Genomic DNA, 20,810 nt, shown 5'->3' on the forward strand with positions numbered 1-20,810 from the left:
AGTCATCCAGCCAGCCAGTCCCCAAGCCCTAGACAGAGAGCCCAGGGACCGTCCCTCTTCCCGGGTTACTGAAGTGTGCAGGAGGCCAGTAAGAGGCAGGAAAGTGGGCACGTGACTCATGAACTCTCCAAAGCCCCCTTTGTCCCGGCCCCTTGGGAGGGGGTGAGTATTTTGATGCCATCATATGGGTGCTGCCCGAGCTGCCTGCACGTGACAAGCAGCAAGGCAAGGTGGTGGAGACCACCAGACTAGGGCGGGTTTGAGACCCCATCCTGGCTCTGTCACTGCCTGGCTATGTGGCAGTGGCCCTGTCCCTGATCTTCTTTGACCTCAGGCCCTCACTGAAAGCTGACTGACTGTCACCACAGCCTGGACCCCCGGGGCCCTGGGGGCAACGGAGGAGGGGGCTGCCCCCTGGCAGGATGCCGCAGGGCTTCTTTCTGGATTTGCACCTAGAGTGTAGCGGGTGAGTCCCAGGCCTTTGAGCCAGGAGGGTGTGCTGACCACTCAGAAAGGACAACATCTGTTTCCTGAAGCAGCTACTTGAGGTTCTGGGTCTTTTGGTAAAAACCAGAGAGAAATGCCCATGAGTCAGCAGAGTGGTGGCTCAGGGCCCCTGGCCCAGCCCAGCCTCCAGTGCAATCTTCAAGTGAACCTGTGCATTACGCCCCGCCTCCTCTAGGAAGGCTTCCCGGATTGCAGCCTAACACCTGGCCTCTCCAGCTCTGGTCTGCAGCGTCTCGACCTCTGATTGCAACATCTCTGGCTTTGGTCACTTTGGTGTCCATGCCTCTCTCCCCACACCAGGGAATGTCAGTGCCTGCCGAGGATCCTATATATTGAAAAATATCTCCTAGAGAAGTCTTGCTTAAGGGAAAACTGAGGTTAGACCAAAGGCAGGACTTCCTCACTCTGAAGGTTGGGAGCCTGCCAAGGAGAGCACAGTGGAAAGGAAGGATGGAGTCTCTCACCCTCCTATGAGAGGGGAAGACTATCTTCATATGGCCTGGCCACCTGGAAGATGCGTGAGTTCCTGGCTGCTGGCCCTCTGCTGAGGGGGGCTCTGCTGATGGAGGGAGCTACCACCTGTGCTGGTGTTGAGTGGGCAGACGCCATGGGGCCCGCCCCTGTGGCCTCCAGCATGCACCGGGGCCCACAGGCCACCCAGCCTCCCCTTCCCCCTGCATGCCATTAGCAGCTACTCACCGCCCTGGAGCAGCAGCAGGAACAGGGGGGCCCAGCGGCACAGCATGCTGACTCCCGGGAGCCTGGAAGAGACGCGCGGTTGAGGGTGGGCCTGGGGAGCATCAGACCCTGAACAGCCTCCCTCTCGCCCCATCCCTCCCTTGGGAGACTTGCCTCAGAGTCTGGATTTGTCTCAAAACAACAACCACAAGAATACAAAGCCCCAGGAGTTGGAGGAGCCTGTGGTCCCCACAAGGATTTCTGCCCCTTAGAAATGACGGACTTGCTTGGTGGGCCCTTGCTTCTCCCACCTCCTTCCTGTTCCCTGAGCAGGTGACAAGCCAGGGGTGGGTGTCAAGAGGGAGAAGCTCACTGCTCACGGCTCCTCTGCCCCCATGAACCCAGCTGACTGGTGGTGCAGTGAAACGTGGGCATTCATCCTTCTAGCACAGAAAGAGGGAGGGAGGCCGGAAGGGGGAAGAGGGGTGGGGTGTGGGAGTGGGGAGGGGACATTGGTTGGGAAAGTGGTATTTGAGTAGCAGGATCTAGAGTCTTCCTTCCATGAAGCATCCATGTTGCCATTAGCCCAGTGAATTGGCTCCTTAATGAATAACAAATCCAAGATTCCCCATAAAGGTGACCCACACTGGATGCCCAAGAGAAGGCTGTCCCAGGTGATCAAGCAGAGGGCACACGAGTGAGCACACTGGCAGCCAGGCTGCCCTGGCCCTGGATGTGATGGAGGGAGACCTCTTTGCAGGGCCCCATCAAGGAAGAGTGGACTTTGAGCTCCATCACCAGGGTGGTGATGCCAGGACTTGGCTGGTGCCCCCAGCTCTGTGTCTGCTTGGGGAGGTGCCAGTCAGAAGCCAGTGGGTCCACCTGCCCAGGCCCAGGCCCCCTGCCCAAACAGCGTGCACAGAAGTGTAGCTAGAACTGGAGCCCGGAGGGATGGCCTCGCATCCAGGGACCAAGTGACATACAGGCTTCTTCCGGACACCATCCCTGAACCCAATGGGAAGAACCCACCTGCCTGGGATCCCACTCAAAGGGAGCTCCAGGAGAAGCTTTCCAAATACAAGTCACCAAGTGGGCATGGGTGAAGGGCACGGAGAGGACCAGATTTCCAGCTGTGTGACTCGGCCAGTCACTTCCCCCTCTCTGAGCCTTGTGACATAGAAACATTAGCACCTGCTTCCAGGATTCTGGTGAGAATTCAAGGAGGTGATTTGCAGAAAACCCTAGGCATGACCCCTGACACAGAATCACCCACAGACAGTCACAACTGACCGTCTAAGGACTTTAGAGCACCTGAAATGGAAGGATACTAGAGAGCTGTAGCTAAGAGTTTCCAAAATTTCTCACTTTGTAAGTCATGTGCACCATTATTTATTCACTATGTTTTCTATAAGTGAATTCAATTAAAAATTTGACTCCAACCTGTCCTAAGCAATATCTATAACTATGTATTTCTTCCCGACACATTTAAGAATAAATCGTATCACTATTAAAAGAAATTCATGTTTGGGAAAATCTCATCTGGCCTCAAGTCCAGTTACCACATTTTGAGGATTTGCCCCCCCTTCACTAGGGTGCCTGTCTACCTCCATGACCCCACTCCCAGCATGAAACCTGGCATAGCGGTTTGTGTCACTCCCCAGCGACTCCAACTTTACAGCGCAGCAGAAAGCCCAGACTCATCTCCCAGATCCAAGTTCCTCATCCCTCAGACTCCTCAACTCTGCGCACATGACACACAGGTCCCTAGGGGTACAAGGGGTGCATCTGCTGCTTCTGTCTGCTTGGCATCTCCTCTAGCAAAAGACTCAAACTAGAGCTGACAGGAGCTCTGCTCCATAGGGTGGGTACCCGACCCCAACCTGGCCAGAGAAGCACCCACTCGCCCGGCCACAGTGAGTGGACCAGTCCAGACAAGGACAATGACAGCAGTCCTGAGGATATTTTCCAGAATTCTTCTAAGGAGGTGTTTTGGGACACCTACGAGAAGCTGGCAGAAGCCATGTTTGCCACCTCTTACAGTTTGCCTAAAAATAAAGTCAATACTGAGAAATACAGATCCGGAGTCCCCATAGCTTCATTTGATGACCTGGATCCAGTCGTATCTAATGTCTATCCCTGGATTTTTCACTTACATAAGCCCAAAACACCCATTTTGCACAAACATGCTGAATTATGTTTCTGTTGCTTGCCATCCAAGAAACCTGATGCTATAAAATAGGGCCCAGAATTAGAAGCCCAAGGATCTTGGTGTAAATAATAGTTCTTCTCTGCTTTTCTGCTTTCTGACATGAGTTATCATCTTTAGAATGGAAACAAGAAGCCCACTACACCTGTCAGCTAAAAGGATCAGTGAGGAAGCAGGTATGACAGTGCTCTGTGAACTACAAAGTACCATATGACGGTGATGGACTCTTGCTTCTCGCCATCCCCCTAGCACCTCAGGTCCTGTCATGCATCTCTTGCTTTGCACAAGGCAAATTCTACTGCTGAGTCTTCTTAAATATTTTTTCCCCTCTCGTCATTCTAAACTCAGCCTTCATGGGCCACAGGCTCTGTCTCTGTGCCCGTGAGGTCACATTGGAAAGTTCCAGAATTCCTGTCATTTAGTGCCTTCAAAGTTTTCACCAGTGCTATCATTTCCTTGCTGTTTATCTTTAGCATGCTTCCCAGTTTTTGCTCCAATAAACATATCTCAAAAGAAAATACAGTATCACTACCATTGACAGGTAACTAGTATGAAATAGGCAACAGCACCATCTCCCCAGAGGCACACCAGACCACCTGTTGTGTTTCTGAGTGAAGCACAGGAGGGGCCCCAAGGTCTTCCCACTGTGAGAGTCCCTGCAGCCCCCTACATCTGCAATCTCCTACAGAGGGGTGAAGAGGACCTGGCAGAGGGTCCCAGCTGTGTGTCCTTAGGCAAGTTACCTGACCTTTCTGATTCTTTGCTTTCCTTCCTGTGAAACAGGGCTGATGATGCTGTGTTGCAGGTTTGTTGTAAGCACGGCAGGTATCGCTGCACTGAAGTATTCCAGCACAGTGCAGGATGTGGCGGAGCCCTACAGAGGTGTTTATCCAGTAGGCTCCAGTGTTAAGAAATGATTTCTGGGTTTGTGGTAATTCAGACTAAACGCTGACCAAATCTCAGGAGATTCAGGGGAAGTGGAGAAGTGCAGGGGTAGGAAATCAGATTGAAATAGGTGCTGTGGAGAGCATAAAATGCTTGACTCCACAGCCAACAGAGAAATGCAAATCAAAACCGCAATGACATACCATTTTAATTTTGGCAGATGGGCAGAAACTAAGTCTGACAACATCACATGTTGCTGAGGACATGGTGTAATGAGAACTCTCATTCACAGCTAAAAAAATGTAAATTAGTACAACTGGCCTGGGAAATCCTTTGGCATGGACTAAGAAACCTGAGCAAGTGCCTCCCCAGCCCAGAAATTTCACTCCTAAGTACACTACTAAGGCTCCAGCATATGTATGCAAGAAGCAGGTTATAGATGATGTCTGTTTTCTGTTTATAACAGCACAGATATGAACAGTGAATAACTGGAAACAACCTAAATGTCCATCAGCAAGCATATGGGAAGATCAATCGTGGTGTAATCACTCAATGTGAAAATGAATCATCGCTTCACACAACAAAGCAGATGACTCTCACAAACACAATGCAGAGTGAAAACAAAGTTAGAAGGAGTACATGCATAACAGCTCTGCCTGTGCCACCTTTAAGACCGTGTAAAAGAATTTTATATGTTGTTTAGGTGAACATGTGTGTTTTGAATGTGTAGATGATAAGCATAAAGCTTCACATCATATAGAAAGGGGGAGGGGTGACGAAGAGGAATACTCTGGGAACTCAACAGTTTGGTAAAACTGAGTAAAGTTACCAAGGGTGTTGATTATAGCTTTCTTATATCTTTTTGTATGTTCAAACTATTTCATAGTATTTTAAAATAACTATAAACCAGCGACACACTAGGGAGGGGATGAGGAGGAGGGAGTAGGATCAAAACAAGGGAGGTGGGAATTATATGGGGACTGTAACCTAGATGAAAACACATACATTGTGCAAAAAGGAAAAATGATGTAAAAATGTATAAAATTTTTAAAAAATAAAAAAAGAATTTAAGAAAAATGAATCTTAGCTTTGTAAGATAAAATATAGAAGGGGACTTCCACTTCTGTCTGTGATGGGGTAGTTGTTATCAGACTAACCCTCATACTGGGAACAATTAAAAACAAAACTAAGCAACTAAAGAAAAAAACACTGTTAGAAGGCACGCGAAAACAAGCAAGTTAGACAGTACTTGAGAGGCTAGGGTGCCAGAGAGAAGGAAAGAGCATTGAAATTCTGCATGCAATTTCCCCACAAATGATTTGCCAAGTCACTGCAAATGTGTTCTATGCCAAGAAACTTAGAAAGCAATTGATAATAGGCTAAAAATGTAGGAAGAGATTTTGGAAATTTCAAAATGCTAAATGAAGAACTGGAATTCAAGGTCTGGCAAGAAAGATGGACCTTGGCAAATACCCAAAAAAAAGTTCTGCCCTGGAAACAAGAAAAAATCAAAAGTAGTTCAGTCTTGACTTAATGGTGAAGAACTGAAAGCTTTCCTTCTCAGATTATGCACTAGCAAGGCTGTTCTCTTATTACATACAGTACTGGAGGGTCTAGCCAAAGCAACTAAGCATGAAAAAGAAAGAAAAGGTGTCTAGAGTAAGAAGGAAGAAGTAAAGTATTTCTTTTATAGATGACATGATCTCATACATACAACATCTTAAGGAATTCACACAAAGAAAACTATTAGGACTAGTCAGTGAGGTTAGTAAGGTTACAGAATAAATGAGCAAAATAGAAAATCCATTGCATTTTTATATACTAGCAATGAACAATATACAAGTGAAATTAAGAAAGTCATTTCATTTATAATTATATAAAAATAATAAAACAGGAATATAACAAGATGCATACACTGAAAACTATAAAACATTGTTGAAAGAATGGTAGAAGACTTAAATGAATAGATGAAAGATACCCCATGTTCATGGATTGGAAGAATTAATACCATGAAGAAAGTATTAATGTTTGGACACCTCCAAAACAATCTACAAATTCATAGTAACCTCTATAGATATCCCAGCTGGCTGTTTTGCAGAAATTGACGAGATGATCCTAAAATTCATATGGGGTAAGGGGAGAGAATAGACAAAATAATCTTGAAAAAGAACAAAGTTGTCAGACTCAGATTTCTCCATTTCAGAGCATACTAAAGCTACACTAATCAATGCACTGTGGTACTGGTTTATAGATAGACATAAATCAGTGGAGTCAAGGTGAGGGTACAGGAAGACACCAAAACATTTAAGTTCGATTAATTTTGACAAAAGTCCCAAATTTTTTCCCAATGTGGGGAAAAACTAGTTTTTAGAAAAACTGGCACCAGTATAACTGGATATCCACATGCAATAAAATGAAGTTGGACTCCTACATCACTCCTACCTCACACCATATACAAAAATTACCTCAAAATAGATCAAAGACCTAAAAGAGGTGGGAGTATTAAACTCTTAAAGTAAAATAAAGGTACAGATCTACATGAACTTTTGTTAAGCAAGTTTTATAGACATGATACCCAAACTACAAGCAATCAAAGAAAAAATAGACACATTGACTAGATAAAAATTTAAAATGTCTGTGCTTCAAAAGACAGTATCAACAACAACAAAAAAAGACAGTATCAAGAAAATGAAAAGACAACAAACAAAATGGGGGAAAGTATTTCTAAATTATATATTTGTTAAGGGTCCAGTATTCAGGATATCTAAAGGACTTTTACAACTCAAGATCTAAATAAGCCAATTCTTAAATGTGCAAAATATTTGAATAAACACTTATCCAGAGAAGATACACTAATGAATTGCTTGACATATTTAGTTACAATATGAAAAAAATAAAAGACACTAGCTGTAATGTGAGAATCATATGGGTAATCCCCTTTCTTTTAATATAATTATTTTTTAAACCCCATAGAAGTGCATCATTTCAAATAAATATTTAGATAAAGGTTAGGGAGAAATGAGTACACTAATGACCAATAAGCATCTGAAAAGATGCTCATCACCATTAGTCAACAGGGAAATGCATAAAAGGACCACACTGTGGTATCACTTCACATCTGCTGAAGGTCTACTGTTTTTTGAAAAGGAAAATACAAAGTATGGGTGAAGATGTGGAAAAATTGGAATCCCCATACATGGCTGGAGAGGATGCAAAATGGTGCCACCACTGTGTTCATCCAGTGTCACAACGTATTTGGTTAATTTGACTCCTATGTTTACAGTGAAAAGAATTGAAAACACAGGTCCCCAAAAGCCCTCTACATAAATGTTCATAGCCTCATTCATAATAACCCCAAACTGGAAGCAACCCAAAGTCCATCAACTAGTAAATGTACAAATAAAATGTAGAACAGGCCCTCCCCTGGTGGCGCAGCGGTTGAGTGCTGGGCTGCGAAGCTGCCCACAGCCTCTGCAGCGCCAGTTTGATCCTCAGCCCCCAAAGAGGGTCCCACATGGCGCGACAGACCTCTCCTGCGGCGCCCGCTGCTCCCCTCAGCAGTGTATTTCGTCAGTCTGCCTGTTCTGTTCCCTGCTCTTGCTCTGGTAAATGCTCTCACCCTCCCGCACTTCTGACTGTACCCAGTGCTTGTATAAATAAATAAAGAAATCTTTTTTAAAAAATAAATAAATAAATAAAATGTTGAACAGCCATACAATGAAATAATATCCAGCCATAAAAATGAAGTATCAATAGATGCTAAACATAGAGGAACCTTGAATTTAAGCTAAAGAAGCCACATTTTGTACGATATTCCATTCATACAAAATGTCCAGAATAGTTAAATCCACATACAGAAGACAGATTTGTGGTTGTCAAGGGAGAGCTTAGTGGGGCGGGGTGGGGGGGAGGGAGAGTGACTGCTAATGAGAAAAGGGTTTTGTTTGGCCTGATGAAAATTTTGTACCTAGATAATGGTGATGGCTGCCCAATTTTGAGACTACACTAAACACCATCTAGTTGTACACGTTAAGAGGGTGAATTTTATGATGTAAGAATTTGGTCTTAATTACAGTTTTTTAATAAATTCTTTTTTTAAAATTAATTAATTAATTTATTTATTTGTACAAGCACTGGGTACAGTCAGAAGCGCGGGAGGGTGAGAGAATTCACCAGAGCCAGAGCGGGGAGCAGAGCAGGCAGAAGGACCGAAGTACACTGCTGAGGGGAGCAGCGGGCGGCAGGAGAGGTCTGTGCACCATGTGGGACCCTCCTCCGGTGGCCGGGGAGCAGCCGGGGATCGAGCCGGCGCCACAGAGGCTGCGGGCAGCTTCGCAACCCAGCGCTCAACCGCTGCGCCACTGGGGAGGCCCTTAATTACAGTTTTTTAAATGAAGGTGTAGATATTTTTCAGGCCAAAAATGGCAAACCAGAGAAGTTGTCACTGGGAGATCTGCATCAGAAGATATGCTAAAGTGAATTTTTTGGGTAATAGGAAAAAAGACCCCAGGTGGGAAGCAAAGTAATACAGGAAGAAATGAGAAACAATAGAGTATAAATATCAATTGCTTAAAATAATAATGATAATGTCTTCTGAAGTTTAACTGACATAAAAAATTAAAATACATGACCATGCTGTTTTGCATATGGCTGCACCATCTTATAACCCCACCAACAGTGCACCAGGGATCCAGCTTTTCCATATCCTGTTGTCACTGTTTAATGTTTGCTTGCTTGCCTTTGATTGTAGCCATCCTAACAGGTATGAAATAAACACTTGTTGGGGGTTTTATTTGCATTTTCCTGATGGGTAGTGGTAAAAAGGGGTGAGTAAAGTTAAAAGTCACTGGTTGTCTGGCAAGTGATAAAAGGACTCGTATAAGGCAGATTGCAACATAATCAAGTATGCATATTGTAATCTCTAACATGTATGCATGTAAATAAGCACTAAGACAATTAATTATAAAAGAAAGTATAACTAACAATCTAATAGACAACAAACCTAGGATAACCAGTTTTTAAAACTTCATTCTTCTAAAAGATGGAAAAAGAAGAAGAAAAAGGGAACAAAGAGTAGATTGGGAAAAAAAATAGCAAGATTTTAACCTTGAACTTTATTCAATGTAAGTGAACTAACCACTGGAATTATTTTTATACCAAATAAATAATACATTATTATTAGTACATGAGGCTTGTTGCGGAAACACAAGTTAGTCTGACATCTGAAAGTCGGTGGTCTATTTCACCACATTAACCAAATAAAGAAGAAAATGTGTATGATTTTAGTAGCTTGAGAAAGCCCTAAAAAATTACAAACCCATCCATTCATAATTTTTAAAACACTGTCAGAAAACTAGGTATAGAAAATCCTTGGTCTGATAAGGAACACACACACACACAGCTAACATTCCCTAATAGTCAAATACTGACAGTTTACCTCTGAGGCGCAGGAATATCTTGTACCCAAGGGCCTAGTCATTGCAGTAAATCCTAGAAAAAGGAATAGATTCCTAGAAACCTATCAAGACTAAATTATGAAGAAACAGATTATCAGAACAGACCTACATAGTCAAGGATATTGAATCAATAATAAAAATTCTGTCAGAGAAAACTCTAGGATCAGGTGATTTCACTGTTCAATTCTATCAAACATTTAAAGAGGATTGAATGCTGACCCTTCTCAAATTGTTTTTTTTTTCCTTTCTCAAATTCTTCCAAAAAATCAAAGAGGATATCACCAAACTCATTTTATGAGGCCAACATTCCATTGATGCAAAAGCCAGACCAATTAAAAATAAGGCATTTGACAAAACTCAACACCCTTTTATAATAAAAACACATAGCAAACCAGGAATAGTAGTAGATGACCTCAATATAATAAAGGTCACATGTGAAGGGCCCACAGTTAACCTCATACTCAATGGCAAAAACCTTAAAAGTTTTTCCTCTAAGGTGAGAACAAGGGGAAAATGCCCATTCTTACCACTTCCATAGAACATAGTGCTAGAAGTTCTAGTCAAAGAACTTAGAAAAGATAAAGAGATGAAAGGCATTCAAACTGGAAAGAAAGAAGTAAAATGATCTCTGTTTGCAGATGACCTGATCTTATATATAGAATAACCTGAAGATCATACAAAATATATATTGGATAAATTCAGAATCTGAAAAGAACTCCTACCACCTAATAACAAAAAACAAAGCCCCATTTTTTAAAAGGGGGCTGGGCAAAGGGCTTGAATAGATATTTCTCCAAATATGGCCAAATATCCAAATATGGATATTTCTACAAATAGGCACACAAGCATATGCAAAGATGCTCAACATCACTAACCATCAGGGAAATGCAAATCAAAACCCCAACAAGCGATCGTTTCATACCTGTTAGGATGGCTACAAAGGCAAGCAAGCAAACAGAAAATTGTGCCAATGGGATATGGAAAAGCTGGATCCCCTGTGCACTGTTGGTGGGGTTACAAGATGGTGCAGCCATATGGAAAACAGCATGAAAATTACTCAAAAAATAAAAGATAGAACTACCATATAATCCAGGAATATCACTTCTAGATATGTAACTAAAAGAACTGAAAACAATTTCTCAGAGATATTTTTATACTTGTGTTAATAGCAGTATTATTTGTGATTGTTGACTGAAGTATGAATGAAGAAATGGGTTTATACACACAGTGGACTATTACTTAGCCTTAAAAAAGAAGGAAAACCTGCCATGTGTCACAACATGAATGAACCCTGAGGACTTTAAGCTAAGTGAAATAAACCAAAAAATCACTAAAATGCAATTACTGTATGATTCCACTTATAGGACATTTCTAAAGTTATTAAACTCAGAAACAGGAAGTAGAATGGTGGTTGCCAAGGGCTGAAGGAAGGGGGAAATGGAGAGTTGTTTGATGAGTGGAGTTTCAAACATGCAAGATGGAAGGTTCTAGAGATCTGTTGTATAACAGTGTATTATAGTTAACAATACTCTACTATACACTAAAAATACGTTTTAATCCCCTGAGGATTACCCTCAGAGGGTAAAATACGTTTACTGGTTTATGAAATCCAAGGCTGAGATGTTCTGATTTGCACCACAAAACTCCTTCTCATTGGATTCTACAGAGGTCAACAGATATTACAAGAGCAAAGATAGGAGTGGTGTTCAGTTGAAGGGGGCTGGATTTGACAGACATTTTTTGTATATCTAGAAGTCCAGCTTGAAAAGTGTTACAAGTATTATATACAACAAGTTATAATACAAGTATTATAATGAAGTTAATAAAAGTATGTGGGGGAATCTATGGTATTTCTATAACCAAAATACAAAAAAAATTTAAATTATAAAATTTGTATTAACGTTAAAAAATCAAACATTCTAATGAAATCAAATGCCTGAAAATAATTCTAATGAAAGATGCTTCAGAGAAACCTGTAAGAAATAAATAAAGAAAATAGAACTAGAGGAACATACTACGACCATGGATTGGAAAAATTAATACTTTAAAGATGTTTGTTCTCTGGGCTTCCCTGGTGGTGTAGGGGTTAAGTCTCAGCACTCTCATGCTCTCACTGCTATAGTCTGAGTTTGATCCCCAGCCAGGGAGCTACCCACATGGTGCAGCAGACCTCTCCTGTCTCACCTGCTGCTCCCCTCAGCAGTGTATTTCAGTAGATCTGCCTGTTCTGCTCCCCATTCTGTCTCTGGAGAATCCTCTCACCTCTCACACCTCTGGCCTACAATCCAGTTCTTCTATGTACAAATAAATAAATAAATCCTAAAAAAAAAAGTTAGATTTCCCAAAATAGTTTCAATGAAATCCCAAGGTTAAAATAATCTGAGCAGGATTTTCTTTGGTGGAAACTGACAACCTAGTTTTAAAACTTCCATGGAAATGCAAAGGGCTGAGAATAGTTCTGAAAATCAAGAAAAATAACAATTTCTGCATACTATTGCAAAGAAAATCAAATCGGCCCATGGAAAAGTGCAGATGCAGAAATAGACACTTGTGTAACTACTGCAAAGGCCTGGGGAAAGACTGGTTTAAAAATAATGAAGGTAGATTGATAGTCATATGGAAAAAAATAAATTTTGACCGTCTACTTTACATCAATCATACATAAAAGTAATCCTCAGATACCTGTAGTCCTAAATGTGAAAGCCAAGACTACATTCTAGAAGAAACACATGATGATATGTTCATGATCTTAGGGCAGGCTACACTGTTTAAACAGCCCATAGACAACTCTAGCCATAACGAAGACTGATACATTTGCATCTCATTAAAATTAAGAATTTTTGTTTATCAAAATAATCCATTAAGAGAAAGGGAAAAAAACAGAAATGAGAGATTTTATATAAATATGTATGTACATATATAAACACAGAGACACATATACACATGTATGTAACATATTATATAACTGTATTTTATATAAATATAATATATATTCATCATTCATAATACAAATGATACATACAGTGTATATGCATTTATAATTATATATAGCCTAATTTACACCTACAAAGAATATCTCAAGAACTCACTTCTACCAAGCAATAATGACACCGAACTCAATGTTTAAAAATGGACAAAACCTTAGACATTTCACAAAAAGGACCAACAGCGTATTAAAAGGTGCTCAAAATCCCTACTGATCAAGAGAATGCAAATTTACATCTCCAGAAGCTACGACTACACAGCACCCAAAATGGCTGGGTGAAAAAGAGGCCAACTCCCAGCGCCGCGGAGAGCGTGGAGTAACCGAGCCGCACCGGCTCCACTCCATTTTCTGAGCAGCATCATTTACAGCCTCGCTGGACTGGAAAGAACCCACGTTCTTGGCGTCCCTGCATCTTCTTTGCACAGTGATGATTCGGGAATGCGATCCACTTAGTTCCTCAGGGCAGCTGTCATCTCCAGGGGGGCCCAGCGGGGGGCTGGGGCTGGAAAGTGAGAGGTGAGGTTTGTGGTAAAAGTAAAATGGCCCGTTTCCCACAGGGGCCAAGAAGAAATCTGGTGGGCGAGTGGGACTCCCCAGGAGTGCTAGAAACAAGAGCCAACAGGTCACCAGAAGGGGAAGTGTCAAGAATGAGGGACTTCCCGAGAGGGAACCCAGAAGAAAGAGCATCTGAGCTGACCTCTGGTCCCCAAGGGTTGCTGCCCACCTACCTCCCACTGGCCTCTGCTCTGATCTCCTCACCTCCAGCTGTGACCCCCCCCCCACCCGGTCTCCATTCCCACTGTGCCGGCTGCCATTCCCCACTGCCCTTCAGAGAAAACCCCAAATTCCTTAGCCCCACATTACACACATTTCAGAACCTGCCCCCCTGACACCCCTCTTGCCCTCTAGTTTTCAGTGTGGACGCCCCTACAGCAGGTTCCCGCAGCTTAACCAGGGCCCGTGCACAAAGCGTCTACACCCTCGCACGTGCTGTTTCAGTCACCGCAAGTCCCTGCGCTCCCTGGTCAACCATCAGCCTCCTCAGTCTTTCAAAATCCAGTCCAAATGTCATCTCTGTCAGTCTTGACCTCTCCAAGGTATGAGTCACTCCTTCCTCTGGGGTCCATCACTCCACCAGAGCACACTGCTCACCATGCTCTTGGGTTTTTGTGTGTTGTATGTTATCATATGTTACATGTTGGCTAATTACAAGACTACTATTGCCAGCGATATTTACAGTCAATATCTAGGCAACCCACAGCAGTCTAGGTAGGGACTCCTGTGTTTCTTGATTACTGCCGAATCCCCAGTGATCTGACGCACAGTAGGTGCGCAAAACATGCTTATAGCCACTAAGTGAAGAGAATGCTTTCTATCATAACAGACTGCAACATTTACCCTAATGTTAAACCTTTATAGACTGTACACTCCCGAGTTAATTCTTATTCTTTTTGGATGCCTCTCTCTTTAATTCAATGCAGTGGGGACTTTATGTAGTTGATAAAGATAGAAGCATCCATGCTCCAACTTTTCTCCCCTGCCTCAGGGCCTTTGCAAATACCATTCCCTCTGCCCAGAATACTTTTCCTCTTGCTTCTTTGCTTTCTTATCCTGAGTTTCAAGTTCTAGTGTTGCCTTCCTAGAAGGAATCCATCTTCTGAAGTGGATGTCCCCTGGGGTGCTCTATGCCTTGCACCCCTGTGTCTGTCTCCTTCATAATATTAGGATTAGTTTAGTAAATGCTCCTGTTTTTTGTGTTTATGACCTGTCTCTGTCCAGGAACATAAGTGCCAGGGGTTGGGACTTGACTTGTTTGGTTCACCACTGTATTTGGGTACATGGAATAGGGCCTGGCACACAGTAGGTGCTTGAAAACTGGTTGAAGATTGGAGAATGCACCAATGAGGCCAAGCACCACTGCCTCTGCTATCTTAGGGGCATGCCCTGAAGCAGCCCCCGGGGTCTTGGTCTTCCCATCGGCTTTGTCACTGTCTCTAGGAACTTCCCCTCACCCTGGCAACACCCTCAGCTTCAAGATCTGAGTGATCCTGTTATCATCAGATCAGTACTGTGGACCTCTCAAGAGAGGGACTGCGGGCTGCCCAGGGTCACACAGCCAGTTCCCACCTAAGCTGAGCGCTAGGCTGGGGAAACTAGAGGCCCCAGTACAGAGAGGAGGATCTGCTGCTCACTCACAGTAGGACATCTCTTCCCCCCTGTGAACCTGTTTCCTCATCTGTAGAATGAGGGCAGTGTGAGGGCCTCTCTTTGGGGGCAAGAGGCAGGGAGTGGGCACAATGGAGGTAGGTGTGTGAGGGAGGAGGGGGTGTTTGTTGCATTTTATTTAAAAAATATTTTTTGCCAGTGGTGGTGGTGGGGGGTGGTTGTGGGTGTCTGAGGACAGGTGTGCTAGCTCCCTGGGATTAGAGCTTAGGCTATGGGAAATGGCCTGTCCTTCCCCTTAACCTGTACAATTTCTGAGCCTGTGCAACCTCTCAATCTCTGTCTTCCCAGGTGGGCCATGAATATCTCTCTATGCAGTCTTTCCTTGGCCTGAACACCCTTTCTCTACTGGAACTTTTCTCAACCTGTGCAGCCTCTCCTGGCTGAGAAGCTTGTCTCACGGCCAGCAATCACTCTGTGTGCATTTACTACCTGCCCTGCAATCTCCACTATGTAGGGCAAACTTGTCCCATTGTGCAACCTCTCACACCTCACTCCAGCGGCCCCAGACCAGGTGGGGTTAGATGTAAGACAGAGAAATAATCACAACTACCTGAGGCCATGAGGTGGGGGGCTGGGACCAGCCTGACAGCTGCCCTCCATCCCCTTCTTGCCCACAGGCGCTCACCAGCCTGCTCTGGCCCTGGCCAAAGCAGACTGAGAGTGGCTGACTCATTCCAGAGAAAGTTTGCAGGCCCTCATCTCAGTCTACGTCATCAAGCCCTCTTGGCAGATGAGGAAATAGAGGCGCAGAGAGGCCCAGAGCTTTGCCTGTGGTCACATAGCAAGGAGAGGCCAGGGACTGAGCAGAGAGCCAGGCTGGTGCACTTGCCCCCTCCCTCGGGACAATCTGTGTGACAGACCTTTCTTTCGAGTTTGAGGACCAGCAGGCAGGTGACCCCTTCAGAGCCTCTGAGGGCCCCTGCCCGCACCGGGGAATATTCTCAGGTCTTGCAGAAGTTCCAAGTTTACTCAGAGCTCTGATTTGAGCTGTCGCAGAAAGTCCCCTTGGCCAGGCGTCAACCCGAGTAGTGGGGGCGGCTGCACCTGTGAGCCCTGGGAGTGTGTGGGGGGTCCCTGTTCCCTGCCCCTCAAATTTGGGAGGTACTGGGGATCATGGGCAGAGAAACATGTGAGGAAGGGCTGTGAGGGGTGAAGCCCCTTCTTCTTGGGTAAGTGTTTTCTCCCCCATCTCTTCATAGTTTTCTTCCCTCCATTTGTTATGACTCCCAGGTGACTCTAGGAAGGTGCCACCCCCTCTTGAGTCTCAGTTTCCCCATCTATGAAAAGGGGGGTGGAATCAACGTAAGATCCATCTTTGATAGAAACTTAGTATATGCTGGAAGGTGTGTAGCTGGAAACTAGATGACTATTAGCAGTGATATTTGCAGTAAAACAATGGCTACCATTTCTCATGAGCCACTTTTAAGGTCTTTCCCTGCATCAACACCTTGCTCTGTCTGTGCAACCAGGACCTGGCATAGTGCCTGATATACAGTAGTTGCTCAATAAATACATGTTGAGGGCCTCCCCGGTGGTGCAGTGGTTGAGTGCTGGGTTGCGAAGCTGCCTGCAGCCTCTGCAGCGCTGGTTCGATCCCTGGTTGCCAGCGAGGGTCCCACATGGCACGCAGACCTTTCCTGCCGCCCGCTGCTCCCCTCAGCAGTGTACTTCGTCACTCTGCCTGCTCTGCTCTCTCCTCTGGTTCTGGTGAATTCTCTCAATCTCCCGTACTTCTGACTGTACCCAGTGCTTGTATAAATAAATAAATAAATCTTTAAAAAAATAAAAGAAATTAAGCTTGAGACTGACTTTAAAAAAAAAATACATGTTGAGCTAAATCTGAATAGGAGAACTTATTTCTATATTGGAGATGAGGAAACTGAGGTTCAGAGAGGTTAAGCGGCTTCCTCAAGGTGATACAGGTGCTAAGTTGTGGCGCTGGGGGTCAACCCAGGTCTGGCTATTTCAAAGCCCCAAATCACAACCAGCTGCATGTTGATAAGCAGGGCTAGCTCTCCCCACCTGACAGGGTGGACCTCCCAGCTGTGTGCAGAAGGGCTGAGCCACCGCTCTCCTCCCTGACTGTGGAAGGAAGGACTGTCCTGCCTGTTATTCAATTTATTTATCAGGCACCAGGGCAGTCCTGACACTGCAGAGAAGTTGGTGCTTCTCAAAACTTCTGGTCCAACTCAAGCCTCTGTCCATCTGCTCTTGAACAGCCTTGTCCTCCAGCCCACCCCCACCCCCTGCCCACAGGCACCTTATGGGCTCCAGCATCCACCTCCAACCCCCTCTCTTCCCCATTGGGCAGGTGGGAGTCGTAGTGCCTAGGGACAAAACCTTTGTGGTGTTCATCCCGCCCCTCTGGTCCCAGATGTTACTGGATGCTGGCCACCTCCAGCTCTGGGCTCATCTCTTGCACTGTGGGATCATGAGCACCCAGACTCCCTGCCAGCTGTGGGGTGGGCAGGACCAGAGCTTCTACTCAGCCCACCACAGAGATCAGGGCTGCCTCTCTGGGATCATTCCAGACCCCTTGATCCAATGGCCCTTTCAGAGACACCCCAGGATGGAAAATCTCGTTTTGTGCTACGTGTCCGGCAGGCTGTGTCCCTGCCACCAGACAGCCTGGGGGCCTACCCAGCTCTGCATGTTATGGTCACAGCAGACTAGGGCAAGCTCTCCCCACTGGGCCTCAGTACCCTCATCTGTGGAATGTACCCCTCCTCGTCACCCCTCCCCATTTCTATATGATGTGAAGCTTGATGCTTATCATATACACATTCAAAACACACATATGTTCACCTAAACAATATTTAAAACTCTTTCACACTGTTTTAAGGGTGGCTGGACCAGGCAACCAGCTTCCTCTGGTATTTCAAGGATAAGGAGATACCCTAGAAAGCCTGCAGCAGGGTGGGCGCTGGTGCTGGTGGGACCAGAACCCAGGGGGCGAGGGCTCCCGACTGGGTCCCTGCTCCTCTGACAACTCTTGCAGACTGGCCCTCGTCCTCCTCAGGCTCCAGTTCCTCCTGAAGCAACTCCCTTCCTAATGGGAAGGGTGAGAGAGCCCAGCCAGCACTTTCACATTTTCTGCCTTGAATCCTCAACCCAGCCCACGAGGTTGGCCCACGAGGTTGGTGCTCTCTTCACCCCATTTTGCTGATGAGGAAACTGAGGCTAGAAGAAGCAGACACCCCAGCTCACCGGCTAGGAAGTCCCGCGGCCGGATTTGAACCGCCAGATTTCCCCCACACACACACCACGTGCATCTAAAACTCCAAGCCTCCTTGGGTGGGGGAGCTCAGCCCCTGACTTTCTTGTGCCCCAGCCCCAGTGCTCTGCTCCACGGGCTGCAGTTCCCTCCCCAGGCATTTCCTCCCCCTCCTCTGCCTGGAGTGTGTGCCCGCGCCTTCCTTTCCCTCTTTATCACACGGCAGCAGCACACCCTCCGGGCCTCAGAAGGCGCCCATCGGGGCACTGCCGCTCCCGCGCACGTGTGCACAGCCGCCTGCTGCTCACCCTCGGCCCAGCCCTGGGCTTCACTGAGAAAGACGCGGCACAGCCTGTGGAGGGCAGGACCCGCCCCCTGGTCACCTGCCAGTCCTGGCTGAGTCACCTGGGGGAGGACACACTCCCCTCCGAGCCTCTCCGCCCTTGATCTGGGAAATGAGGACACCAACCTGGTGTTGAACGGTCAGGTGAGGTGAAGGAGAGCCTGGCACACAGCTGATGCCCCCTTCCCTGACAAATGGCCCACTAGCAGCGTCACGCCGTCTCCAACCGTGCCCACCCCGGCAGGCTTGGCTCCCAGGAGCCCGGGGACTGTCAAATACGCTGGACCTGGAGCCTCCCTGGTGGCGCAGCGGTTGAGCGCTGGGTTGCGAAGCTGCCCGCAGCCTCTGCAGCGCTGGTTCGATCCCCGGTCGCCGGGCGAGGGTCCCACATGGCGCGCAGACCTCTCCTGCCACCCACTGCTCCCCTCAACAGTGCACTTCGGTCCTTCTGCCTGCTCTGCTCTCCGCTCTGGCTCTGGTGAATTCTCTCACCCTCCCGTGCTTCTGACTGTACCCAGTGCTTGTATAAATAAATAAATTAAAAAAAAAAGAATTTAGTATTAAGACATAAACCGCTTTAAAAAACAAAAAAAATTACTCTGGACCTGGTTTCCACCTGGTATCCCCCCTGCCCTCAACCTTCTGGAGGCCGGTCTCTGCAGACAGCCCATCTCTGCCGTGCCCCTGCCCCCCAGAGCTCCAGCGGACTCCTCAAAAAGCACTCTGTCCTGAGATGGGCTGGACAAGAGACACCAGCTCCCCTCCACGGGCTCTGCGCTCCCAAAGGTGTCGAGGGCACAGGACCTCACCGCGTCCTCCACCGCGAGCAAGGAACGGGTCTCTCCCGGCAGAGAACATGCCAGGCCCCGTGGAGATGGGCGGCTGGGGCAGAGATACCTGCTGTTCTGCGTCATCCTCAGGAATCCATCCCGTGTGCACCAGGTGATCTATGGGACTCCTGGGGGTGGCAGCTGAGCTCGGCTTGGGGGTGGGAGACAAGGGCCTGGGGTGGGATCCGCCACCTGCCCAGAGTCACTAACCAGAGGAGTATGTGACCTGTCACCAGACAGACGGCAGCGGGGTTCCGGAGAGGCAGGTCACACAGAGAAAGCCAGGCGAGTGCACAGACAAGGGATAGTCATGTCCCCAACAGGTCACATAGGATAGAAGATGGAGGTGGGGGGCAGGGCCAACCGACGGCGGCAGGGCTGGACAGACAGCAGGCAAGGACTGGTGGGGCAGGCAGACAGACAGAAGTCAAGTAAACAGGCAGGTGGCTGGCCAGGCAGACACATGGAGACAGATGGACAGACAGGCTGGAGGGCAGATGACCGCGGGGCTGTCAGTCACACTCGGGGGGAAGCAGGCAGGCAGTAGGACCCCAAGCCCATGGGTCACTCAGCAGAGAGTCCGAGGAGGAGGCAGCAGCGCTGGTGGCTGCCGTCCCTGTCCCGCTGCATGTGCAGGGTGGGGAGGAAGAGGCGGATGTGGTGAGGCTCCCGCCGCTCCGCTCCGCCCACAAGGCCGCAGGCTCCTCCCCAGTGAATGACAAGAGGCAGGAGGGGACCCAGGCCCCTGGCAGGTCTGCTGCTCAGCAAAGGTCACCTGCTAGGAAGACATTTGGGGCCACAGGGTGACATTACCTCTGGCAGACGGCTGACAACACCCCCACAGGCGTTATGTCATGACCCGGGGACAGGCAGCGCAGCAGGAGACAATGCATCTCATCTGTGGGGAAACTGAGCCTCAGGGGGTGCAGAGGTGGCATAACTGGACCCAGAGGCTCCCCACTGGAGAGCCCCACTTGGTTCTGGTGAAGACTGAGGACGCAGGGCCAGGGGCTTGCTCCAGCTCCCCTGGGGAGGTATGGCTGTGACCCCACCACCCCCCACTTGCAGAGTTTGCAACCTGGCCTGCTTCCCTCACTCACCTGCGAGCCCGGCCTCTTTCTTTGGGACCCAGCTTGCCTGCTTCCTGCAGCAGCGCCGGGAGCAGGCCCATTGCGACACCTGGGAGAAGAGCCTCCCTTGGGCCAGTTCCCCGCTGGACGGCTCGCTGCCCATCTGCCAGACGGGCATACTGAGCTGTCCGGGACCAGCAGTCACAGACTTACAGGACTCAGCAGGGAACCACAGCAAAAAATTCTCAAGAAGGTTTCATCTTGCTAGCAAGCACCCCACAAGAGGGGCAGACATCTTCAGAGGATGCTTAAGAAAGTGGGGGACAAAATTCAGCAAACTCAGACTCAAAGGAAGAGCAAGAGACCTGCTAGATGACTGCTTTCGTCTTGCATTTTTGAGACCTTTTTT

At 47.0% G+C, this 20,810-nt stretch overlaps 1 protein-coding gene across 1 annotated transcript in view; it reads right to left on the reverse strand.

The window, feature by feature from the left end:
- Positions 1–20,502, reverse strand: part of IL21R (interleukin 21 receptor) — a gene marked incomplete at both ends in the record, with an annotated part of 29,550 nt that extends 9,048 nt beyond the window's left edge. The window contains 2 exons of the mRNA XM_084250210.1: positions 1,207–1,268; positions 20,432–20,502. Of these exons, the coding sequence (XP_084106336.1) occupies positions 1,207–1,268; positions 20,432–20,502 (133 nt within the window). The remainder of the gene's footprint in view (positions 1–1,206; positions 1,269–20,431) is intronic.
- Positions 20,503–20,810: the final 308 nt, after the last annotated feature.

Source organism: Talpa europaea (genome assembly GCF_964194135.1).
Source record: "Talpa europaea genome assembly, chromosome: 12".
Taxonomy (NCBI): Eukaryota; Metazoa; Chordata; class Mammalia; order Eulipotyphla; family Talpidae; genus Talpa; species Talpa europaea.